Source organism: Stenella coeruleoalba (genome assembly GCF_951394435.1).
Source record: "Stenella coeruleoalba genome assembly, chromosome: 13".
Taxonomy (NCBI): Eukaryota; Metazoa; Chordata; class Mammalia; order Artiodactyla; family Delphinidae; genus Stenella; species Stenella coeruleoalba.
The window spans coordinates 7,543,280-7,570,837 of NC_137159.1; the positions used below are offsets into that span (position 1 = coordinate 7,543,280).

At 42.6% G+C, this 27,558-nt stretch overlaps 1 protein-coding gene across 1 annotated transcript in view; it reads left to right on the forward strand.

The window, feature by feature from the left end:
* The window catches only part of AFF3 (ALF transcription elongation factor 3), a 564,600-nt gene that overhangs the window by 438,605 nt on the left and 98,437 nt on the right, over positions 1-27,558 (forward strand). Inside the window, exons 9-10 of the mRNA XM_079940200.1 lie at positions 1,730-1,781; positions 26,308-26,348. Of these exons, the coding sequence (XP_079796326.1) occupies positions 1,730-1,781; positions 26,308-26,348 (93 nt within the window). The remainder of the gene's footprint in view (positions 1-1,729; positions 1,782-26,307; positions 26,349-27,558) is intronic.

Genomic DNA, 27,558 nt, shown 5'->3' on the forward strand with positions numbered 1-27,558 from the left:
CTACTAGTAGAATAGCTGTAGCCAGGGGGGATTTGGTGTCCTAATGGTTATGGCTTAAATTCTTAATACCAAGAATTGCTTTAAAATTTCATAACTGTGCTCTTCAGAGCAAATACAGGAGTTGTTTTACTTTAGGAAATAGGGCGCACATTTATTTTGCAGACTTGGACGCTAAAGGAGGACTGGACCTTGGAGATGTCCAGCACAGCCCTTCATTTTACAAAGATGGAAATGGGGCTGGGGGCGGGGCCGTTTATTGATTTGCCCTAAACACACAGCCGTGAGAGGCAGAAGTGGGCCCACGCCCTGCCCTGGCAGGTCTTTACCCCAAGCTCACCCCAAAAGTCACTGAAATTACTTATAAAAATATTCAGAGGAATGTATCTACAATAGGCCTATAATTGGCTTTTATAGGAAACACCACATTTTAGGGGTCAGTCTTTGGACTTTGAAGGTGATTTCAGAGAGGAGAGCGAGGCCTTCGAGCACAGGGACTCAGTGGCCTCCGGACTGATCCCTGGAGCCCCAGGGTCCATCCAAAGACGGACTCTTCCCCTCACTCCGGACAGAAGAGCTCTGCATTCATCTGTGTGTAGACCACACTTCTGAGTGAGACTTCTTATGAAATGAGTTCATCTGAAAACGATTATTCTACAAAGAAATAAATCAGCAATGCTGATAAGGATACAGTTTCATCATCGTCAGAAATAATGTTTGAAATTTTTTCTTTTTTTAATTTAATTTTTTTAATATATCCTCTTCTTTTAATTTCATATTGGAGTATAGTTGATTTACAGTGTTGTGTTAGTTTCAGGTGTACAGCAAAGTGATTCAGTTATACATACCCATATATTCTTTCTCAAATTCTTTTTTTTTTTTTTTAAACTTTTAACTCTTACAGACCCAAAAGTAAGCTTCCCCACTGCGGTTGTCATGACGCAGCTGAGGGACCCAGGGGGCTCTGGGGAGTTCCTCCCCAGAGTCTTTCCAGAAAGTTTCCTCCTATTTGGTTTTCCTCATCCGGTAGGATGTTCAGGCAGCTGTCTTTTCCAGATCTTTGATGGGGGAAGACCCAGCAGCTGCTCTGAGAACTTGAGTTTGTGGTTTTCTAGCTCTCGGCAGGGTTCTGCCCGCTCTCTCCTTCTGCTTCCCACGAATGGTGATGGAGATGTAGCTCAGCACCCGCCACATGGAAAACACTGGACAAATAATTGTGGAATTACAACTTCACAAGGAAAAGCACCTATTTGACTCTGTTCGTTTAAAACCTCATATTCTTTTTTTTTTTTTTTTGCGGTACGCGGGCCTCTCACTGTTGTGGCCTCTCCCGTTGCGGAGCACAGGCTCCGGACACGCAGGCTCAGCGGCCATGGCTCACGGGCCCAGCCGCTCCGTGGCATGTGGGATCTTCCCGGACCAGGGCACGAACCCGTGTCCCCTGCATCGGCAGGCGGACTCTCAACCACTGCGCCACCAGGGAAGCCCAAAAACCTCATATTCCTGAAGCAGGTCATCACGTCCTTTGGCTGTTGTGAGGGTTTATTTTCATGATGTGGCAGTTTGTAATTTCCTAAGTGCATCAGAGGAAAAGGGCTCAATAGGAAACATTTTTTTTTTAATTAGTAAATCTAATACACTCATTACTGAAACATTGCTCTAATACAGGTATTTTGGTGCTAAATTCTCTTGAATTTTCTAAGTATCTGTACCTCTTTGTTCCCTCTTTCAGAATGCTAGAAGATGACCTTAAGCTAAGTAGCGATGAAGAGGAGAATGAACAGGTAAGATTTTCCTTGATGTTGCCGTTCTCTGAATGTGATATGATGATGCCAATCTGGTAGACTGTCCTGGGTATTAACTGAGTCATACAAATGCTCAATTGTGATGCTCTAGGACGCTGGGTATCCTCTGCTGATGATGAGATTCTGTGCCATTGGGCCAGTCTGTTCAAATATCTTGGCTTTAATTTCCCATAAAACTGTAATTCTGTGATCTTCATGGCATCGAAGCCAACAGCAGCTGTTTATAAGGGAGCCGCCTGGGATCAGGCTTCCATGTGAGATAGAGCTTCTCTTTCGGAAAGGTTACTGGCTTTCTGGAGATCAAATGTGTGAGCTTCACCTCATCAGCATGCAACAGGCATGCTTTAGCATTAAATATTGAGAAGTCTTATACAGATATCATTAACATTGAGCGGAAGCAAAGGTAGAGGTGAGCTAAAACGATGAATAAAAAATAATCGCGCTCAGAATAGCCTGTTTGTCTTAAGTGATAAATGTGCTTGAAATGTTCTCCCCTGGTGTTGATTTATCAGCTCGAGACATCAGTCAGGGGTTTATAAATACTCTTCTGATCAGTCAGTTAAGGTGATAAAATACCCAATTAACATTCATCACTCTCACTTCTGCATTTCAGGAAATGTTTGTATTTTAAAGCAAGTTTGAAAGCATGAAAAGACAGATTTTCCTCCACTTCTGTTTCCTTTTTCTCATCACCTGTTTTGTATCGTGTCAAGGTGGGATAAACGTGATAGGTATGAAGACAATTCAGAGAGGTTTTCTGTCATTTTTACACGTGATACAAGACACATGTACTGTTCAGGTCATCTTGGAATGGTGAATTTTATACAGAGGTGTCATGGAATGCTGTGCAGGTGTTGCAGCTGTCTAGACATGCAAATGCACGTAATGTACTGAGAGAGTGTGCAGAGGTGAGATCAAAGGAAATTTCCGGGAAGAGCATCTGAGCCAGATATGACTGTGAGATCACAGAAAAGCTTGCTCGCCTTGTAAGAGAAGGTGAGGCATCAAAGAAGGGACTGGGTATGAGATAGAACCCAGTGCAGTTTGAAACTAGATTGGCCAGCTGAGAAAAGCCCAAGTGAAGAAAGTTTGAGCAAGGAGGGCCACTCAGGCTTTTTTAGAGATTTATTGATCTGTTTCTAGGTGCAAGCAGCAGGCCCGTCAGACAGCCACAACCCAGCAATCTTGGCAGATCTGGGGAACGATTTCACCCCTCATGTTGGTTCCTCGTCTTTGTGTCTACAAGCAAATGACTTCATCTCTTGTGTTGTTTTTCCCAGTGGAGGTCCAGATAGGATTGGACCTATGTTTGCTGTGGATTAAGTCACAGCAAACATGTAGAGTGTGTATACTTGATACTGGAAAAGGGATTTACAGACTGTTTCATTCAGCGAGACTTTCTTAATTTGGAAAGAATTTCCTGAATTATCTCCAGGAAATGTTTCCACTGAAAACACAATTTTAAAAAATTAGTTATCAAGGATGAACTAGAAACGTTCTCTAAGGCAGTGAGAACCTTTCGTTTACTCATTTTGCTTCAGTCTGTAGCTGTGGAAAATATTGTACTGTGAACCTACCAGTCACATCCTTCTTGCTTTCGGTCCGTACGTATGTACACCTTCCTGTCTTTTACAATGAAAGCAGCTGACAGAATGAATGACTTTCATACCCTAATCCTCCCTTGTAATTAAGACTCCGGACAGTGGTTTCGTATGTGGCAGTTTAGTGATTGCTCTAACACTGATTATATTAAGTTATCCTTTATATATCCTATATATACCCTGACCTAATCACAAAATCGTAAATCCCATGCTTTTAAAAAACACTGATGACATAGAATTTTTTTTCTCTTCAAGACCGAAATGTGATTGCACCCCAAAAGAGCGGAGCCTGTGCATACACACGGCACACATACACGCTCTGCATTTCTCTGGCATTGAGAGATAATTAAGCATCTAACGTAAATTATTTTTTCAGATATAATCAGAGTCCGTCTCTTAACCCAGAATCTTTCAAAAATGTACTGTATGTTTCCCTGCCTCGATAAATATAGTGTACTAAAATCCTTGTCCTTTTCTAACATGACACCTGGTTGTCTTTGTGACTGTCGGTCACCAGCCTGTGTAGCCACTGTGATAAAGGAACATCCACAAGAGCATCGAGTTGCTACAGCTGTTTGCTCTTCCTAAAGTAGCCTCCTACACTCATGCATTTGCGTATTCCCGTCTTGATGTTCCTTTATCATTGCCTCTGTGCTCTCAAAATAAGAGACAGGCTAGTTTAGTGAGTGAGCACCAGCTCAGCAGCTCCCTGGGTTCAAGTCCCTGCTCTGCTACCCAGTGGCTCTGCAGCCTTAGACCCAGTCACTGAACTGCTCGGTGCTCTGGTGCCGCCATTTGTAAAATTGGAATCAACCTTAGATCCCTGCAGCCTGCCACTTCCTCACAACTTGTGCTCACCCACAATCTTCATGTCACCAGATCCAGTAGGCTTTTTTCTTCTTTTTTAGTCAACTTACAATGGAATACACCAGGCATAGAGGAAAGTTACACGTTACCTAAGAATACAACTTGATGAATATTCATAAACCACACTCACCCGTGTAGCCAGCACCCAGATCAAGACACAGACATGACCGGCCTCTTGGGTCTCCCACATCCCCTTCGGGGCAGCAGCCTCCAAAAGAATAACCGCTCTCCTGACTTCTAACACCGTAGGGTAATTGCGCTTGTCTCTGAAGCACAATTACATCAGTAGGATCGTGAGTGCACGCTGCTGTGTCTGGCTTCTGTCGCTCAGCATTTTGTTTGTGAGACTCATGCATGATATTGCATGAAGTGAAGTTTTTTCATTTCCATTGCTGGACCCCATTCCATTATGTGCATATACTGTCATTTGCTTACCTGTCCTACTGCTGACGTACACGAGGGCGTTTAGGGCTATTGGAATAGTGCTGTTACTAACATTCTTGTACAGGTCTTTGGGGGGTGTGTGGGAACATTCCTATTGGTCTGTCCCCAAGAGTAGAAGTGCTATAGGATGTTCCATTTGAGTAGACTATCCCAAACCATTTTCCCAGAATGGTTGTACCTTCTGACACTCCCACCAGCAGTATAAGAGAATTCCCATTGCTCTACATTTTCCTCACATGCTTGTCTTTTTATATTCATGAGGAATATTGTTCCGAAGGTTTCTTTTTTTGTATTGCCTTTGTCTGGTTTTGACATTAGGACAGTGGTGGCTTATCATGTGAATTGCAAAGTGTTCCTTGCTCTTCTCTTTCTTGAAGAGATTGTATAACATTGATGTTAATTCTTCTTTAAATGTTTGTCAGAATTTTCCAGGGAAACCATGTGGGCCTGGAGACTTTTAGAAACTTACAAATTCTATTTCCTTAATTGTTAAAGGACTATTCGGATTATTTCACATTGGGTAGGTTATGGTGGTACATGCTCTTCAAGTAATTAATCCATCAGGTCATTTATGTTGTCATATTTATGTGTGTAGAGTTATGTTCCTTCATTGTCTTTTTGATGCCTGGATCTATAGTGATAGCCCGTTTCATTCTTGATACAGATCTTCTTTTTTTCTTTGTCAGTCTTACTAGAGCTTTATCAATTTTATTGCTCTTTTCAAAGAACTAGCTTTTTGTTTCATTGGTAGTCTCTGTCAGTTTTTCTTTTTTCAATTTCATTGCTATCTTATCTTTATTGTTCCCCTCCTCCTGCTTGCTTTGGGTTCATTTTGTTCTTTTTTTTCTAGTTTCTTGAGGGAGCTTAGATTATTGATTTGAGATTTGTCCTCTTTTATTTTTTTTTTTTACTTTCGAAAATTGATTTATTTTGATTTTTTTTAACATCGCTATTGGAGTATAATTGCTTTACAATGGTGTGTTAGTTTCTGCTTTATAACAAAGTGAATCAGCTATACATATACATATATCCCCATATCTCTTCCCTCTTGTGTCTCCCTCCCTCCCTTCCCTATCCCACCCCTTCAGGTGGTCACAAAGCACTGAGCTGATCTCCCTGTGCTATGCAGCTGCTTCCCACTAGCTATCTATTTTACATTTGGTAGTGTATATATGTCCATGCCACTCTCACTTTGTCCCAGCTTACCCTTCCCCCTCCCCGTGTCCTCAAGTCCATTCTCTACGTCTGCGTCTTTATTTCTGTCCTGCCCCTAGGTTCTTCATGACCTTTTTTTTTTTTTTTAGATTCCCTATATATGTGTTAGCATACAGTATTTATTTTTCTCTTTCTGACTTACTTCACTGTGTATGACAGACTCTAGGTCCATCCACCTCACTACAAATAACTCAATTTCGTTTCCTTTTATGGCTGAGTAATATTCCATTGTATATATGTGCCACATCTTCTTTATCCATTCATCTGTCGATGGACACTTAGGTTGCTTCCATGTCCTAGCTATTGTAAATAGAGCTTCAGTGAACATTGTGGTACATGACTCTTTTTGAATTACGGTTTTCTCAGGGTATGTGCCCAGTCCTCTTTTATAATATAAACATTTAGTGCTGTACATTTCACTCTCATCACTGCTGTAGCCACATCTCACAAATTTTTGTATGTTGTATTTTCATTGTCAGTTCAGTGAGACATCATCCTCTTTGATGCTTTTAGAAGTGTGTTGTTTTATTTCCAAGTGTTTCCAGGTTCCCTGTGATCTTACTTGTATTGATTTCTGGTTTGGTTCCATTGTGGTCTTAGTACATATCCTGTATGATTTCAGTTTTTATAAATGCATTGAGTATTTTTTATGGCCCAAGATATGATCTATGTTGGTATATGTTTTATGTGTATTCTGCTGATGGTGGGTGGAGTGTTCTATAAATGTCAGTTAGAACCTGTTGGTTGATGTTGTTGTTGAGATATTCTATATCCTTGCTGACTTTCTGTCTAGTTGCTCTATCGATTGTTGGGAGAGGAGTGTTGAAGTCTCCAGCTGTAATTGTGGATTTGTCTATTTGTCCTTTCCATTCTCTCAGTTTTTGCTTCACATATGTTACAGCTGTTATTTTGTGCACACACATTTGGGATTGCTACATCTTCTTGGTGGATTGACCTTTTATAATTACGTATGTTCCACTCTGGTAATCTTCTTTGCCCTGAAGTCTACTTTATCCTATATCAATGTAGCCACTGTTAGTTTCTTTTGATTAATGTTTGCATAATATAACTTTTTCCATTCTTTTACTTTCAACCTACCTATATTTGAAGTGAGTTTCTTACAGACAGCATATCCACTTTGCCAATTTCTGTCTTTTAATTGATGTACTTGGACCATTTACATTTAATGTAATTATTAGTTGATAATTAAACTGATTAACTAATATTAATTAATGTAATGTTACATTAATGGTAATTAATTATGTTAGGGCTTAAGTCTACCACTTTATTTTTCGTCTTCTGTTTGTTCTCTTTGTTTTTTCATTTTTCTGTTTTCTCTTTCCTGAATTCCTGTAGCTTCCTGGAACATTTTGTAGAATTTCATTCCTGTTTATCTATAGTATTTTTGAGTGTATCTCTTTGTATAGCTTTTTTTAGTGGCATTTCTGGGTATTACATTATATATACGTAACTCACAGCAGTTCACTGGTGATGGCATTTTATGAGTTTTCTCCCTGAGTATCCTATAACTACCTCCATCACAGAATTGATAATATGAGATTTAGTTATCTGTCTTCCTGATTTCTTGAGTGAGTGACCTGAATCTGATGCTGTGTCTTATTCATCTTTACTTCCCTATTGCATACCATGCTGACTGGCATCTAACAGGGAAGCCTCATCTTCCTGTAACCAGATGCACACAACTACCTTTGTCTTCACTCATTGTCTCCCTTCCCCCTACTATAAGAGGACACTGCCTTCCTCTTATCAAAAGTTTGTCCCATTTCCTCTCAGTTACTTGGGGACTTACTCCTTTGACTCTTTTCTGCCCCTCTTCTCCACCAGAACCACTCACTGGGTCACCAGTGACCGCAGTGGGTCTGCAGAGCACATGTACCAGGCTCTTTTCAGTCCTTTGTCTCACCAGAAGAGTTACAGCATTGAAAACTGTTAATTACCCCACTTTTATTGAGTTGTCTAATACCATACCCTCCTGGTTTGTTTCTTGCCCCTCTGGCTGTGTCTTCTCAGACTCCTTTGCTGACTGCTCCTCCTGTAGCCAATCTTGAATGTTGGAATCTTTTAGCATTTCTGATTTTTCCTCTCCACGTCCTCTCTGTCTCTCTCTGGATGATCTCATCAATTCCCATGACCTTCAATTTTTTTTTAATAAATTTATTTGCTTATTTTATGGCTGTGTTGGGTCTTTGTTGCTGTGCACGGGCTTCTCATTGTTGTGGCTTCTCTTGTTGCGGAGCACAGTCTTTAGGCACGCAGGCTTCAGTAGTTGTGGCACGTGGGCTCAGTAGTTGTGGCTTGTGGGCTCTAGAGCGCAGGCTCAGTAGTTGTGGCACACGGGCTTAGTTGCTCCACGGCATGTGGGATCTTCCTGGACCAGGGCTCAAACCCGTGTCCCCTGCATTGGCAGGTGGATTCTTAACCACTGCGCCACCAGGGAAGCCCCAATTTTTATATACTTACAATTTCTAAAATTATACCCTCAGCTCAGAACTCTCTTGTTAACCACAGACCTATTTGACTTTTCCACTTGGATGTCTCACAAGCATTTCAAATCCAAGTTGTGCCAAACTGGAGTTCTGGTCTTTGCCACCCCTCTACCTATCCACACACAAATATGTTCCTCTTGTGACTGTTACCATTTCTAAACCTAGAACTACCAGGCACCCAGTTGTTTAAGTCTAGAAACATCGGGCTCATCCTTGACGACTCCCTATTCCTCACTCAAATGTTAATTTTATCTCTAATCCCTATAAATTCACAAGTATTAGTCCATCCACCTCTTTCCATCCTGGCTAGTCTAAACCAGTCCATTCTCCCCCCTCTATAATACAACTTCCTCACAGGGATCTTTTGAAAAAGATCAAGTCAAAGCATCAAAATCAGATCAAGTCATTCCTTGGTCTAAAATCTTAAATGGGTTCGCATTTCACTTGGGGTAAAATTAGAGCCCGTAGTTGGCCGACAGTACCCTACCCAGCTGGCTTCACTCAACGCTTCCCTTTCACTTCACACTGAGATGGTTCATGGTACTTCCACCCCATGGGTCTTCTTTCAGCTCCTCCAACAAGCCAAACTCAGCTGCCTCAGGCCCTCCATAGGCCTCTCCCCCCTGATTTTTGCCCCATTAATACCTACTCATCTTGGAAGTGCAGCATAAATTTCACTTCATCAGGGAGTCTCCAGTTATCTAACTTGGACCCCTGGTTAGTCCGTGTCACAATAACCTAAGCTTTCTTCTTAGGTCTCATCATAATTTTAGTTGTGCATTACGTTTACTTTTTTAAGTATCTCAACCAACCAGACTGGAAGTTTCCTGAGGGCAGGAACTGTATCTGGCACAGCAGAGGTGCCGGATACTTGCTGAATGGATGCATGAATGATGCATAATGTTATTGAATTGAGAGTATTTCCTGCTGTCTGTTGTCCAGTATCAAAGATGACTTTGGGTCTCCCTTTTTTTTTTTTTAATTAAACACTGATTTTTTTTCAAATTAGTCCTTTCCAAAGATCAAAAGTATTGACAAAGAAGAAAAAAACATAGACCCAAGGACAAAAATTGTCTGTAGATAAATACACAAATCACCTACCTATTTAGGAGAAAAGCATTTATCCAATCTCTGTAGAAATGTCAATAGTCACTTGTTAAATGTGCTTCATACCAAGCCCTATTGAGGTTATAACTTTCTAGAAGGTATCTCAAACAGAAGCCTCGAAAACCAAGAGAGTGCATTTCTTCACAGCCTTCCCTTTCAAAAACTGTAGCATTTTGACTAACCTCTAGAGCTAGGATTGTGACCAGGTTTACAAAATGTGGAGGTTTAATGGAAATGGAGTCGTAATCTCATGTTTGCTCCTGTAATTTTCATACTTGATGAGGTTCAAACTAGAAACAGGACAAATGATTTGAGAATCAGATTTTGTGTCTGAGTAAATGAAGGAAGGACACAAGATATGTGTGGCAGTTGGTTTGATCTCCAGTTAAAACCTGTGGCTCTTGGTTTTAACAATTCTAGACGCCAGCGTTTCTTTGGAAGAAAGTAAAGGAGTTAGAAGATTTAAGACAAAATGATTCCTGAAGGTACTAAGTACTCAAGCCATTTTTTAAATGGATTTGGAAGGGAGAAATGAATTATATTGCCTATCTTCCCATTTAGTAAAAAAAAGAAAATGAGTTCTGGGACTTCCCTGGCAGCCCGGTGGTAAGACACCATGCTTCCACTGCAGGGGGCACGGGTTGGATCCCTGGTCGGGGTACTAAGATCCCGCATGCCACCGGGCGCAGCCAAAAAAATTAAATAAATAAAAGGCAGATTTAAGGTTATTAAAAAAAAATGAGTTCTGCCTCTCAGGTGAGGAGGGTAAGCTTGGGAGGTTGGACACAGCAAATATCTAGATGAAATTATTACCGCTAAGGCATGAGGACAGGGCCACGTGAATAAGACACTCAACAAGGAGCAGCTAAGATCGTGTCAACTGCACACAGCGTTTCAGAGATGACAGATACATAAGTGCAGGGAAGTAAGGAGAGGGGATGCAAACTAAATGGCTGTGTATGTGCCTGCAGCTTCCAGTAATTACATTATCCGTACGTATTAGGCAGTCTTTTCATTTTAATTATATAACTACATTTTTCTCTTTAAATGAGCATGGTTTATCCACTTAAACTGACAGTTTTAATTTTACAGGCAGTGATCCTGAGATATAATCTGTAGAGGGAAGTTCTCCTACTGGCATCATTTACTTCTCACAATGAAGAAAAGTTACCTTTTAATCCCCAGTCAATATTTGGAGAACACACAATTCATTTAATAGATATCCAGGTAATTAGCATAAATCTGCAAGTTAAAGAGCCACTTCTTTTCTTATTCTTAACGCATGGAGTACTAATCATGTCCCTCAAAAAGAATCTCGGTCCTCTTAGAGTGACTCTAAAGCTTCGCGTCTCAAGGTGTCAGGATTATAGGTGGTGAGATTGCTCTGAGCACTGAATTGCAGTTCTTAACTGCCTTTTGTTAACGTTGGTTTCTTAAGAAGAAGCACAAGGAACATTCCCATCTCAATTTTCTGCTGTTTACCGTAGAGGTCACTGGATAAGTAACATCAGCTCTGGGTGTAATATTAAAAGCAGATTGCCAATTGTAATGGCCGCTGGTCATTTTTTTCCTTGTTCCTTTTTAATATGACAATTGCATAACAGAAAGCAGAGCTTTTCAGAAGAACCTCTGAAGCCATCAGCAGTGCGTGTCCATCCGTCACCAGATGTATTAGCCGAATGATATGCAGATGTGAAATAAAAATATAGGAGGTTTTTGCAGCCCAGCTCCACTTCCCTGGGTGTATTTTTCTTCTCAGAATCAGCTTGGTTGATGCTGAAGTTCTTGGCCTGTGAAAATTTATTACCCACAGAGTCAATCTGCATTCAGGCGGCCAAGTCTGAATAAATAGAGTCATTGTGCTTGTCTGGGATTTGTGGCCAGAGTTCATCCAGTCAGCTTGACATTCACATCCCAGGAGATTCATAAAAGCCAACACCCTGGTATGTGCTCTTGAATCCTGCCAAAATTGTGTAGAATTATATAAACAGGAGTTGAAGCAGTAATCAGGACCAGGTTTGAGGGGTGAGCTCCAAAATCAAGTTTCTCCTACATTAGAAATGAACTATATCATAGATGGGATTTGTAGCCAACAAGAGCTGAAACATTTTTCCAAAGGAGTCATTCTGAGAAGAATCTTGTATGCCTACTAAATGTAAAATATTGTGCAAGACGCTGGCTTTGTTGGTCTTGATGAATTACACATTCGTAATATTCATTAAGATAATTTAACCTCAAAAATCTAAAGGACTTTTTAAATGCTGGGAAATGCCCTGTTCTCAATGACTATACAAAAAAGTATGTATTACATATATTAAACCTAACAGCAAAAATAGAAAAAAAAAAAGAGTAGTTTATGTTTTTTATAATTTTTTGTCCTGCATTGATGTTGAACCTAAGCTACCTATCCAGTTTAATTATACTGACAAGTTGGTTTCCTTCTAATATGGAAACGGCACAATAACGCTCATTGAAAACTATCAGATCTTTGTCATCTGTATGTGAAGTAATCATAATTCAAACCTTCAGGCACAGTCAGTGAAACACGAATGTTCAACAGGAGGTTTTTGCATCTTTGTTTATTTGTTTGTTTAACAGCCCTAAAGCTTACTTAAGTAATATTTTATAAATAAAATTTTACTGTCACCAGAGGCAAATGCAAAACTCTTCTAAGAAGGCCAGTTTTATTACATCATGCCACTCTTTATAAACATCTGTGAGAAGCGCAGGCATTGGTGGAGATACACAAAAAAGTAGTTGTCTTTTTTTATATTAATCAACTGTCATTTCCAAAACTGAAATGGTCAGCAAACCTAAATGTCACAGAGCACAGATATACAACGGCTCACAACCCCATCTCCTCACTTTTTTTCTCAGACCTCCTCTGGGGACCTGAGATTGATGGAGGTTTAGTTGTGTCCACTCAGCTTGGATCATAGGATGTGACTGATTTCAACCTGAGGACCCTCAGCGGATATCTGGAAAATGAGAATATTATATAAAAATTAGGAGATGATCCACTGAATTTGGGCAAACATGCAATTAACACAAAAACGGAGAATCATGGCTTTGTTAAGTTGAAGAATTCAGAGGAAGCTACATTCTGGAAACTAAGCCAAGCTTTTTTAACTGTGCATATCAGTACCACCAAAATAGACTCCATTCAGAAAACAGAAGAAGGGCCATGTACCATTATTGGATAGGCATGCTCAAATACAGCTGCCAGCCGGGCTGCTGGTTGGCAGAGGAAGTGGAAATCTCCCTCCGGAGGACACTGCTATTTAACTCGGAGGAATAGCCCTTTGTCCTGTGACTTTTATGGGGTTTTTTTCTTCAGTAGCTTTTGCAGAATTGTAACCATTCAAGACTGGATGCTCCTTGGAGTCTGTGCTATCACTCGTATCCAGGCTTGGGGGCTTTCATATAGGAAAGGATTTACCTGCAGTCATTCAGGTACCTGGTCCAGATATGCACTCGGAAAATTGTGTTTGTGTTTGTGTTTTTCCAAATCTTCTCCAAGTGGGGCCGGTTATCTCAGAAGCACAGATTTTCTCAGGAGACTATCTTAACCTTTTGTTTCTACTGGAGCAAAATCATTTGCAGGAATTCAGTGCCCCTGGGCACTTGCAGTTCCATCCTGACCAGATCTGTAGCCAACAAGTTGTGCCAAGTGAAACAAGAAGCAGACCAGGGACTTTCCTGGTGGTCCAGTGGTTAAGACTCCGCACTTCCACTGCAAGGGGCATGGGTTCGATCCCTGGTCACAGAACTAAGACCTTGCATGCCACACGGTGTAGCCAAGAAGATCAAAAAACAAAGAAGTAGACCAGATGGTTTCTGAAATGTCACCAGACATGGTCCTCTTCACATAGAAAAGTGCTAGAGTGTGGGTTAGCCAGAATCTCTGTCTGTGGAGGTCTGATTCAGCAACGTGTTTCTGGGTACGTCTCCTTTCCACCTGGACTTCATTCTTAGAAGTCCAAGGCAGTTGAAGGAAGAGGGTGTGATTGCATGTTATATGTGAAAACATTTTCAGGTATAAACCATCAAGCAGTGGTCACTTGAAGGGTGAAAATCCTAATACCAATAATAGAACAATCAGAACTGCTTCAGCTTTTCTCTTACGTTATATAATTGGTTTGCAAAGTGCAATTATGAGACTCTTACCTAACCATGACAAACCTATTTTTACCTTCAAATATTGCTACTTTGTCTGACTAAAAGAGATGTTTTGCGAAAACAGAAAGCCAGACTTAGATTTTGGTAGATTTTTGTTCTTCATGCACAGGTTGCATTATTTTAACAAAACTATCAAAATAGTTATGTGACTTGCATCTTGTCTTTATGCAAAAACAAAGTAGCATTTGTATTCCACAACCTGGGCTCTGGTTGCATTCATAAGAACCAACCACCTACTGAGGCAGTGACGTTGACAATGTAAGCACAGAACAAAGCGGGTCTCTGGATAACATCTATTTAGCTGCTGAATTAAACCAACCGCTAACCTAATAAACTGCTGGAATTTAAAAAAAGAAAGAAAGAAAGAAAAAGTAAATGGGACTCCACCAAAGCATTGTATGAAGGTAAAGTAAGGATTCTATTAAAAGCTCCAAAAGGCATTGGGCAAACCCACCAAAGTGGGGAGTGAGCAATCCCAGTGTCCACCTGCTCTGCCAAAGATGAGAGTTATTACTGGGCCACGTCATCTTGGCTGTGCTCAAAGTCTGGCCTGTACTGAAATAGCACTGTGAGAAGAGTTGCAGGAGTGTGTGGCTGACCAAAGCCCTGAGGAGCAGGCCAGAAAGCCAGGCAGCCACGTAGAGCCTGCGAGGCCTGGATTGCATCACCCTGCACGCTCCCAATTTAGCCTCCCATTCCCAAGAACCAGGAATTGCAATCCATGCACTACCTGTAGCCTGTCTCCAGGCAGCTCAGCTGCCATTCGTTGGTCCTTCTTGTTTGCTTTCAATGTGACGTTGACAAGCATGTGCACGCACACACACGCACGGGCCCACGCACACACACGGACTCATTCACATGGAAGGTGTTATTGCCTTGCCAGCGCTCTGTCCCAGAATCCAAAAGCTTCTGCCGTTCTCACAGATCTGAGAGTTGACAGCCGAGCTGGGATCTTTCGCCTTCATCCAACAGCACCAGACCTGACTCAGGCAGGCACTTCCTTTACATGTGTAGTCCTGTCATAGTGAGCCCTGGAGGTAAAAAGAATTCTTCCCTGGGAGTTTCGGGCAAGCTCTAAATGACCCGTATGTTTCTGCCTGTAAACTGCTTGAAGAGTCAAGATTAGTCTCAAAAACCTAAAGCCGTCCTGTCTTCTTTGCAAACATCTAAGAGACGACTCCTTGCTGCTTCTGCATTAGCATCCCCAGAGGAAGCTTGCCCCCCGTGTCTGTTTACATCTGCTCATCATCCCACCAGTCCTCTTTGGCTGGGATTGGCAGAATCCAAAATGTATCTGGTCCCCTTCCCTTCAATCTCTGCCCTGAAGAGTCCACAGCCCGGCAGAGGCAGGACCGGGGTGCTCTGTGGTACTTCACTGGCCTGGTTCCCTTACCTACCGACTCTGACCATGAGGAAGCCAACTTCCCTAAACCTCTGTTCCAATATCTTAATGTCAGTAGACAAAAATGCTAAAGTGGATTAATAGAAAATATTTTAAAAACAAACCACCCCATCAAAAAATGGGCAGAAGATCTCCATAGACATTTCTCCAAAGAACACATACAGATGGCCAAGAAGCCAATGAAAAGATGCTCATCGTCGCTCATTATTAGAGAAATGAAAATCAAAACTACAATGAGGTATCAGCTCACCTTACCCTGGTCAGAATGACCATCCTTAAAAAGTCTACAAATAATAGATGCTGAAGAGGGTGTGGAGAAAAGGGAACCGTCCCACACTGTTGGTGGGAATGTAAATTGGTGTAGCCACTATGGAGAACAATATGGAGGTTCTTTAAAAAACTAAAAATAGCGTTACCATATATCCAGCAATCCCACTCCTGAACATATATCTGGAAAAGATGAAAACTCTAATTCGAAAAGATATATTCTCCCCAATGTTCATAGCAGCACTATTTACAACAGCCAAGATATGGAAGCCACCTGAGTGTCCATCAGTAGATGAATGGATAAAGACGATGTGGTACATATATACAATGGAATACTACTCAGACATAAAAATGACTGAAATAACGCCATTTGCAGCAACATGAATGGACCTAGAGATTATCATACTGAGTGAAATAAGTCAGACAAAGACAAATATTATATGATATCTTTTATATGTGGAATCTAAAAAATAATACAAATGAGTTATTTACAAGACAGAAACAGACTCACAAACATAGAAAACAATCCTGTGGTTACCAAAGAGTAAGGGGGGAAAGAGAAATTACTAGTATGGGATTAACAGATAGTCACCACTATATGTAAAATAGATTGACTCCCCTGGTAGCACAGTGGTTAAGAATCCACCTGCCAATGCAGGGGACACAGGTTCGAGCCCTGGTCCAGGAAGATCCCACATGCCGTGGAGCAACTAAGCCCACGTGCCACAACTACTGAGCCTGTGCTCTAGAACCCGCGAGCCACAACTAGTGAAGTCCGCATGCCTAGAGCCCATGCTCCGCAACAAGTGAAGCCACCACAGTGAGAAGCCCGCACACTGCAACGAAGAGTAGCCCCCACTCGCCGCAACTAGAGAAAGCCCGCGCGCAGCAACGAAGACCCAACACAGCCAAAAATAAAATAAATAAATTTAAAAAAAATAAAATTAAATAGATGAACAACAAGGATATACTGTATAGCACAGGGAACTATATTCAATATCTTGTAATAACCTATAATGAAAAGGAATCTGAAAAAAATACATATACATATGTGCGTATATATTTATATATACATATATGGCTGAATCACTTCGCTGTACACCTGAAACTAACACAATGTTGTAAATCACCTATATTTCAATTTAAAAAAGAATTTATATTACTATAAATAGATATTAGTGTAAAACCATTAAACTGTACATCTTAACATCTCCCCCCCCTCCTCTTCCCCTTCTCCCCAGAAATATTCTTTATTTACATTGCTGGAACTTTTTTTAGGCTTATTTAGGTAATAAAAGGAGAGGAGTACAGGAAGAAGCCAGAAAACTGATTTATCTAAGCAAAGGCAAGGAGCTAATGATAGAAGAATAGATCTAGAAGTCAGAGGAGGAAGTGAGAATGGTGAGCTGGTAATCTAGGGGAGAGAGTAAGGAGGGGGGAAGGAGGCAGAGAGAGAAGAAAGATTAGTAATTTACCACCTGCCCAGCAGGGGTCACATAGAGTAAAACGGTCCCTTGTATAGTACCTGGATAGAAGCTTTTACTGAAAAATGCCACAAGGAAAGAAGTGAATTTCTTACAAGGAAGCAGGTACATAGAGAGTGCCATTTTGATTTTGAACAAAATAATAGTTCAGCAAAGATTTGTCAGATCCTCTCATCTAAAAGGGTAATTGGCAACTGAAGGGTGATGCCTGTTTAAAAGCAAAAGACTGCCTTGTTCATTTCTTTAAAAATAATAATTAAAAAAAATTGTAATTGTACTAACAGAAGCTCGAATAAACTTTAGAATCTGTTAAAGACTAAAGCCCGGTTGTCCCATCCTCTGACACAAATCGTTTTTGGAATGAGACCAAATTGAATGAATGAATGAGATAAAAGCTAATCCGTTATCCCTCAGGGATTCAGGAGGGGCACCATTATGGCTTGGTCACCTAGTGACATTATATTCGTCAAGCATTTACGTGCCTTGTGCTATTGGTTGGACCTTGTACCAAACATTGTTCAGTCATGTAACTGGTACCCACTTCCTATTCTCAAGGAGCTGGTGTCTAGCCTCCCTAAGTCCAGTCCTTTATGGGGTAAATGTCCAGCTGACCAGGTAGAAGAAGCTACTTGCCATGGGACAGTGATGCCACAGCTCTTGAAGCACAAGTTGCTCCCCAGGACCTATACTGGGGCTGAATGTCACCCAGCTCACTTCTCCCTCCCAGCACCCACACTTATAACCTCATGCACAGCCATGGATCTTCCTACCACCACCCGCCCACTTCAGACTGACCTCTTACCACCTCCACACCAGCTACCCCTGGTGCACAGACATCCTCCAGGAATCCACTGGGATCCTCTGACCCATAATGTTGCCCACATGGCAGTCAGTATGGCCCATCACTCAGGGTGCCTGATACCGTCCATACCCTCAGTGGGACCCTGGCCTGCTGGGAGGACTCTGACATCAATCACTGTGGGTGAGGGACAGCCCCCGGGGCATGTACTCACACCATCCCCACACCTTCCCTTCTTTCTCCTAGCTCGTAGCGGCTGCCCCCCGAGTTTTCTGTTTTGATGGCAAAAGCCTCCAGGGCCTGGAAGCAGAAGGGACCACGTGGTAGATGTCACCAATTATTCATAGTGTTATCTCTAGAATAAAATGTCCTGGAAATGCCCAGTGAAGACAAGAGCGCCTCCTTTAATAATCCCTCTCAGGAGATTTGAGTTGCCAAATTTGGGCAGCCCCCAACCTCAAATAATGCCCCCAAATCAGTCAATTGGAACCGGAATCCGAATTATGAGATAATGTTATCCAGCAAACCATCTGGTGTCATCGACCTTAATCAGCACTTCCCATAGGATACACTAGGTACTAATAAATGTCTGTTACCGTCTTTATCAAATTTCTGGTAGACACGTGCAAATCTAAGCCACACAGTTAAAATAAAACAACCAGTCAAAATTTCTCTAAAGAGAAATGTGTACCCTAGTTTTTCAAGATAGTAAAATAGAGAAAGAATATACAGCTAAGGGGGAAAAATGTATTTCAACAAAGCTCTGAAACTGGAGCCATGGCAGAGAGTAACATTTGTTATCACCGGAAGTTACCTACTCATGTCCTACTGGCGAATCACACGGCAGGTGCTGTCCGTCAGCAGGAAGCTCTTTCCGGCGGAGGGAGGATGAGCTGGGATCTCCGCCTTCAGTGATCTTCAAGGAACTTGAATTTTTAGCCAAGACTAAAATTTCCATGAAGCAGATGGCAAGCTCCCCAGGAAAGAAGAGAACCCCACGCTAAGCCATGTTCTAGACCAGGAGCTCTGAGAGCAGAGGGTCAAGAAGAGCTTGAGCGGTCGCGGCAAGCTTCATGAAAAGGACCTTGGGTTGTAGGCAGACTCAAAAGAGGAAGAGGACGAACTGGAGAGAGAACAGGAGAAGCACTGGCTTGATTTAAAGAGACACCAAGAGTCGCAGTGATTTGTCCACCGCTGACCCCCGTTCAGCTGTTTGCTTTCATTATTGGCAGGTTCCTCAGCCCCTGAATTTCTGTCCTCTAATCCTGATCTTGTTTATATTTATAGAGTCATCTTTATTAGAACTGACCATACATTGTGCCCCAAAAAAGCAGAGTTTTCTCCCCTTGTCCCTGACTCCCACTGGGTTAGCATCCCCTTTCACTCTCAGAACTGTTCTTATTTGGATAGAACTATTCTTATTTGGATGATAAATTATATTGTCCTCCCTGACTCTGCCTGACCCCTGTAGAGTACTGGATAAGGTCAAAGTCCACTGAACAAAATGCTTCCTAGACAGCATTTCTAGGAATCCGAAAATGCAAAGTACTCATGACTGAGGAAAAAAAAAAAAAAAAGACCAGAAATAGACTCTTTCCTTTGTCTTACAAATGTTCCTAAATGGGTTGTAAAGCACCAAATGGATGTTCACAACATAAAAATGCTCATCAACGGGGACCAAAATGAAAAACAACAACATAAAAGTTAACGAAACATAAAATATGCTAATAGAGGTAGAAGGAAATTAAACAGGGAAATAAGTTAATAAATAACAAGTCTTAACTTGAAGAAGAATGACAAGAAAAAAGTAAGGCCTCACCAGCCAGAATTCCTAGAAAGACAAGTGTGTCCATATAAATTTCACAGCCTTCTTCCAATAACAGCAAAACACAAATGAAGTAAGATAAGCTGTGATAGTATTTATTCAGGTAATTAAATGTGGAGACAGTGTCCTAACACAGGTGAAGCAATGTGATTACAATCACTGCTGCAGTGATACCTCCTTGACTGTCAGTGTCATAAACCTGATACTGTGTGTAGCAGAGATGGAGGTCAATCCCACATGGAGTGCGGAAACAAAGATGTGTTCTAACCAGCTGTCTCCTGGATCTTCTTCTCTTAGAACAATAGCAAAATGTAGATCCAGAAAATCAAGCCATCTGTCTTCTTATGACTGTCATTTGTCAAAAACATATGGACGTTGTGTACTTAATTATCATTTAGCAGCTTTAATCTCAAATCCAACCGTCTGTTTAACATCCGCACTTGACTTCCCATAAACAACTTGAACTTCACACACCCAAACTTTTTTGGGAGACGGGGGAGAGAGCATAGCATTTTGGAAATACAATTTTTCAAGGTTACTTTCCATTTACAGTTATTACACAATATTGGCTATATTCCTCCCATGTTATACAATACATCCTTGAGCCTATCTTATACCCAGTACTTTGTACCTCGCACTTCCCCACCCCTGTAATGCGTGCCCCCCCCCCGCCACTGGTAACCACTAGTTGTTCTATATCTGAGTCTGTTTCTTTTTTGTTATATTCACTAGTTTCTTGTATTTTTTAGATCCCACATATAAGTGAGATCATACAGTATTTGTCTTTCCCTGTCTGACTTACTTCGCTAAGCATAGTGCCCTCCAAGTCCATCCATGTTGCTGCCAATGGCAAAATTCTTTTCTTTTTATGGCTGAGTAGTATTCCATTGTAAATACACACCACATCTTCTCTATCCATTCATCTGTTGATGGCCACTTAGGTTGTTTCCATGTCTTGGCTGTTGTAAATAGTGCACCTGTGAACACTGAGGTGTATGTGTCTTTTCAAAGTAGAGTTTTTTACACCCAAACCTAAGCTCTGCCTTTGTCCTGCTCCTGCACCCGTCTTGCCCATCAGTGACCCTCGGTCTGTACAAGGTGCTCAAGCCAGGAACCTGGGACTCATTCCTGACGCCTCCCCTACTTCCCACGTTCAATCAATCACCAGTTCCCTCAACCCTACCTCCAAAATGTAGCATGAACTTTCTCCACCTCCACCGCTACCGTGCCCTTCTCTCTCCTGGATCACTGCAGATGACCTTCAACTTTGCCCCTTCCTGCCCCAATCCATTCAACACACAAAGGCCAGAAGGGAATTTGAAAAGTGTAAGTTGAGGCTTCCCTGGTGGCACAGTGGTTAAGAATCCACCTGCCAGTGCAGGGGACACGGGTTCAAGCCCTGGTCTGGGAGGATCCCACATGCTGTGGAGCAGGTGGGCCTGTGCACCACAGCTGCAGAGCCTGCGCTCTAGAACCCAAGAGCCACAACTGCTGAGCCCCCGTGCTACAACTACTGAAACCCGCATACCTAGAGCCCGTGCTCTACAACAAGAGAAGCCCGTGCACCGCAATAAAGAGTAGCCCCTGCTCGCCGCAACTAAAGCCCACGCGCAGCAAGGAGGACCCAGTGTAGCCATAAATAAATGAATGAATGAATAAATAAATAAATAAAATAAAAGTGTGGGTCATTGCCTCACTGCCTACTCTTTTTTTTTTTTTTTTTTTTTGTGGTACGCGGGCCTCTCACTGTTGTGGCCTCTCCCGTTGCGGAACACAGGCTCCAGACTCGCAGGCTCAGCAGCCATGGCTCACGGGCCCAGCCAATCCACGGCATGTGGGATCTTCCTGGACCGGGGCATGAACCCATGTCCCCTGCATCAGCAGGCGGACTCTCAACCACTGCGCCACCAGGGAAGCCCTTTTTTTTTAATTACATAGATTCACCGGAAGTTGCAAAGAATGTACAGGCAGGTCCCATATATCAAGGGTCCACGGCCTGTTATGAACCAGGCCGCACAGCAGGAGGTGAGTGGTGGGCAAGCGAGCAAAGCTTCATCTGCCGCTGCCCATCGCTGCCCATCGCTGCCCATTGCTCATATTACCTCCTGAACCATCCCCCCTGCCCCCGGTCCTTGGAAAAGTTGTCTTCCATGAAACCAGTCCCTGGTGTCAAAAAGGTTGGGGACTGCTGCCATGTATCCTTCACCCAGCTTCCCCTCATGTAAACGTTTCAGTGACTTCTTATTGCTGTGGATAATGTCCAAAATCCTTAACTTGACCTCCGAAGCCCTTGGGACCTGCCACTGTCCCCACCACTCACTGACCTCCCTGACAGCAACCTTCCTGTAGTTCCTCCACTGACCAGAGATCTAGGCCTGCCTTGGGCCTCTGCTCCCGAACACTTTTCCCTTCCTTCCTTCCCCATTCCTACTTCTCTCATTCAGTAACTCTTCTTTGCCCTCCTTGTGGCAGCTTTGTTATCCCTTCCTTAGTGAACCTTCCTTGAGCACTCATTCCAAATGAGGTCCCTTCACATTCTGTCCTCTTTGGTCATAGCCCTTGTCTAGATCCAGGATCTAGAATGCTCGTGTGTGTGTTTAACTTTTCATGTCTGGCTCACGTGTAGACTCCAAGTACAATGTGGCAAAAGCTTTGTCCGCTTTGACTGTCACCCAAGCAGAGCCCAGGCCCTGCACTTGATAGGTACAGCAGTTGGCTTTATGAAGCTGTCCACGTGGTATTTCTGTTTCTATCAAGTAAGAAAGAAACTGGATTATGCTAAGACCCCTCTGAATTCTAGCCTCTTCCCTTTGCTTTCTCCCCCTCCAATATCCATGAACTTGTTCTACGCTCGACCCAGTTACAGTAAGGGCACTTAACTTCCTCTTTGATTTCCCCTCAATAACAGATTGTGACTGGTAATTCATTTAGCGTATGTTGAAACCTGCAAGTCTACTGATTAGGTTCCCAAGCGCCCAGCTTGCTGTGATAAAGACAGAGAAAAGATGTCATCTCTCAAAGAGAACCTGGAAAATAATTATTTCTGGCAGAGAACTTGTTTTGTCTCACAGACTTACCCTTCAGAGTCATTCATGAATGAGTAATGAACTCAGGAAGGATCAGTGACGCATTGTCTTAAGGCTTCAATCTGTTTTGCTGAGAACTGAATAAAAAAGTCACAAGAGGAGACGATGATTTAGAAAGAGAAATATGGTTGCTCTAACATACAAGTCTTGAAAGAAGGAAATTGGGAAATTCATCTAGTTTTCTACGAGTAGTTTTTCAGGTTTCAATCATGAGTCACCTAAGTAATTTTTTTCTCTGCTATTTCATTCCAGTGTTTATTTTATTATTTTCCAACAGTAAAATAAAATAGTGTGCAACAGCCAAAGTTTATTTTAAGAGAGGAGGCAGTAAGAAAAAGGTGGTGGTGGTGGTCTTTGCTTTGGTATATAACATACAATTTTAATGCCGTTAAGTTTGTTTTTTTTTCCCTCAAGGAGTTATTTAAAGCATTTAATATAGTCTCATCTCCTTTTTGATGGGTGATGAGTCCTCCTCTGTAAAGTTCTGAATGATGTAGAATAACAACAACTTAAATAGAACAATCAAAAGCAGGCATTAAAAATAGTAGTGCAGGCAGTCGTGTGGCAGATTGAAGGGTGAGGGTCACAGAAAGACATGCATGATGTCTCAGCCCAGAAGGCCCTTTTGGTCCCAGCATCGTGTCCATCGGCTAAAGGAAAGCTTCCAACTCAGCTTACATTAGAGGACTGTTCCCAGCTTCCAACTCAGCTTACATTAGAGGACTCACCGATGTCAGTCCTAGGGAGTTATTCTCAGCAGGTACCACCACCTGGGATGCGTCAATTCGCAGGCATTCTAGTGATGGTCGGGCATCTGAGTTTCTTGTTTGGGGTTTGTTTTGCTTTGCTTTTGCTTCTTAAATCATCTTCTTATAGACTGCACATCAACAAGCACTGTGTTTCCTTATCACAAAAGTCAGCAGGAAGTATTTGCAGGCAGGAGAGAAGAGAATCAATAGACTTAAAAAAAAATTGACATCCAGGGCTGGACGAAAATTCAGGTGCCATGTGAGAGATTCCTATTGACCTTTTAGTCACATCTCGTGATTTTTGTTATTCCGGGAGGAGTCTGTCTCCAGCGCCTCCTGCTGAGATGATGAGAGGCTGTGCTGATAATACCTGCCATCTTTCCTTCGGGGAGTTCCAAACACTTTTTGTATATTTAGCCAAACACATTGTGTATTTACTAGAGAGTGAAGTTCTTTTCAAGGATAACTGCCGAAAGTGGAAAGCGATCTTGCTGTGTGAGGGAGAACGCTTTAGGAGATGAACCTGGGAACAATGACAGCTGCCTGTCACCTGCCGGGTGCTTTTCGTGAACCTGCTCCTGGGGTGGCCCTCGGGAGAGCACAGACAAAGGAGAGAGAGGAGAGGGCAGGGAGTACTGTCCAGGCCTTCCTTGGCTTCTCACCTCTTCCCCCTGCCACATTCGACCCCCTCAGGTGTCCCCGCAAAGAGAAAGCGCTGTAGTTCTTCTTCTCTATCTTGAACGAATCATGTTCGTTCAATGCCAGGTCACTTGGGCTGTCGTTCCCTGGAATCCAGGCAAGGAGGAGGGGACCCCTGCCCCTTGGATTGTCCACAGTAGCCTAGACCTTGACTGGCTCCCTCAGCCTCCATTTGGAGAAGGAAAGGGTAGTTTGGAAACTGAGACCTGGGTCGAGGACCAGACTCCAGGTCCATAATATAAATGTAAGGCAGAACCTGTCCCAGAATGTAAGACTCTCAATTCCCTGTTGAACAGATTTTATGCTTTTTCCTAACTCACTGTGGTTGCGTCCCTTGTGGAATTATCTAAGTTTCTCTTACTAATTTATTTTCCAATCCTGGTGCCAGGCCCAGGAGCTCATGTTCCCTGGGTTCTGTCTTTCAGATCTGCCTTTCATCGCTACTTTGCTGCAGCATCTCCACAGAGACACCCTTGTTATTTGAAGGGGACAGTTCCTGATTGTACAAGGGGACCCTGCCGACGTTTGAAAAGTGTTAGCATCCCTGGGGCCAGGCACTAAATGCCAGTAGTGATCCCCTCGTGAGTGTGACACGCAGAAACACACTGCGTGTTGGGGGGAGGGTAGCCCAGGTGAGAACCACTGCCAGGGGCTTGGACAGGCCCTTCCTCCGCCGTCTAGTCCAGGACCACCAGTGCCTCTTCTCGCCTGACCACATTTCAGTGGGAAGGGTCCCCTAAGTGATTCGTTCGTTGATGTTTACTCTGCAGATATTTCCAGAGCACCTGCTAACAGCTCCACACCCTGTTTGAGGAGCTGTAGGTCCACCAGCCATTAGTCACCACTCACGTCTGCCCCTTCGTAGCTCTGTCCTATCTTCATCTGTTTATTTGCATGTTACTTCATAACTGTCTGCCAGTCATCCCTGGACCTCTCTTCTGACTCCCTCCCTGGGGACTCAGCTTGTCCAGGACAGTGACCACTTCTGCTTTGGCTTTTTTCCCCTCTGAAACCCCAGAGCAATCATCTTCATGCAGTAGGAATTCAGTAAGTGTTGGTCTGACTGCGTGATCCAAGGATATGCAACCATCGCCAAGGGTATATTTCTTTTCTGTAATAGAGATAATGGTTCTGATGTGTCGTTTTTTCTAATCTGAAGATTCTATTTTGTCTGCCACCCACCTGCAATGAGGAATAGCGTGGGAAACATTGGTATCCCTGGTAAACAGTAAATTTGACATATGTCATGTACGAGGTGAAGACTGACTCTGAACGCTCCTTATTTCCTACGTGCATCCTGAGGAGGCCTTGGTCTTCGAGGCCATGCCTTGATCCCCTCCCAATTGTGACTTCTCAGTCAGAGAAGTCTTTTTCTGCCTTCCGTAGATTCAGAGTGCTTGGCGGCATAAGGCAAACAGACAAAAAAATAGGACAGACGACGAAAGGAAAGTGAGTGCAAAACTTGGAGAATCTGAGGGAGCAGTGGAGGCCTTCTTATTTCCTTTCTTCTTTTAATTTTTATAGTATGGAAAATTTCAAACACACAATAATTCCCAGAATACTATACCATTCCTCCTGTGTTCTTGTCACCTAGCTTCAACAGTTATCAACCCAAGGCCATCTCATTTCATTTCTATGCCTCCCTACTCTCTCTTCCCTCCAATTGTATTATTTTAAACCCCAGCATCGTGTAATTGTATTCATAAGTATTTCAGTATGAATCTCTAAAAGACTCTTTATAAAAACATTGCCACAGTTATGTTCCTGTGTTTAAAACATAGCAGCAATCTCCTAATATCATCACATAGCGAGTCAATGTTCCAATATCCAATTGTGATGCTTTTATCGATAAATCTGAAAACCAGGTCCAGAATTATAGCTGCGTAGGAAAAGAAGCTGCAAAGGAACCAAGACAGATCTTCTCCTTACAGGAAAGTAGAATAAAGCAAATGGTAAAAGGGGATTTCGGAAGTAAAAGTGAAACAGCTCTGATCAGTACCACGTCTCCTGAGACCTGTCCAACCTCACCTGTGCAGTATGTCCAGTCTCCTCAAGCTCACCCCCTGGTGGCAAGTGTGACCCATGGGGGCTTCCCTTAACTCTTCAGAAATATTCGTTTCCTAACACGAGAGGATTCTCTACTGTGTTATTAGTAGTTTCATATTTGGCCACCTGTCAGAAGTGTGGGTGACACAGGGTTTCTTTTTAAGTATTGATTGAACACATAATTTTAAAGTCAGCATATTAAATAAACATCTCTGCCCTTTCTTCCAGCAGGCAGCCCAGAGAACGGCTCTCCACGCTCTGTCTGACAGGTACGTTTTGTCATTTTTATGAACTATAAATTGCTTTATGAAACATTGAGCCCTATTTACTGTGGCATATAATTCATAATCGGATTTTGTCCCTAAAGTGTCTGTGAACTGGGATGTTAAACATTTTGCATGCTTCAATTTGTCATGCATGTGTGGAGTTTATTACTGCAAAAATCGCCTTGTTGTATTTCATAGAAAGTATGAAGAATCCCTTGTTGTACAATGAAACAGGAGACAGGAAACTTGGAGGGAAGGTCCTGAATGGTGCAGTAAATTCTGAACTTTGGAATTGGTTGAGATCTGAGCTCATTTTTCAACAATAAGTACTTCATTTATTCTGGGGTGTTGTCTTCAGACTTCTCTTCCACATCATTTCCCCGAGAGCTGTCTGCCTTCTGATGCGATTCTCTCTCGAACTGTACTTTATGCGCGGAACCCCATTCATGGTGCTGTGCGTGCCTGACTTTTGACTCCTTGCTCTGGCTTGTTTTTCCTAACTTGTGTTATTGAATGAGATATGTAAAGCTAATCAGTAAACATACTCCAGCTGTATTTCACATCTTCCTTTGCCTATAAGACTGTTTGAAAGTATTTGAATGGGCATATATAAAGTTACTTTCTAGAATAGAGCAGACCATCTCTTGGTTTGGGTTGGTCTTTGATTTCTCATTTGCCAAAGTGTGTGTGTGTGTGTGTGTGTGTGTGTGTGTGTGTGTGTGTGTGTGTGTTTTAAAGAACCATCAGGAGGTAAAGATGAAGCTTTGTTTTCTCTCCACAAGTGAGGTTCTCACAGGGCTGGAAACAGCCGGAGGAGCTGTTCCCCTCAGCGGGCTGGCAGGCATCTCGGCATTGTCTAGCTACCACCGCCCCCCTCCCTTCCTTCCCAGCTCTCTTCTGTGGAATGAGCAATAATTGACTATGTAAACCAGCTCAGTTCAGTGCTTCTCCAAGGTGAAACCTGTCACTTAGGCGAATTATCTGTGCTCATGGATGAAAAGCGTTCTCTCGATGGTGGCAGCCTGAGCCCAAGTGTTTTGATTTCAATTGAAAAGCCTTCCCCATGACAACCACACAAGCCTGTGGGCTCTAAGAGTGGCTGCCACGTGATCTTCTGGGGTTGCTTCTGGGATTCTCGCACAAGCTGATAACTGTACTGCTTCTGAGTCTGTTGGTAGAAAGAAGAGAGACTCCGGATCACAACACACTTAAA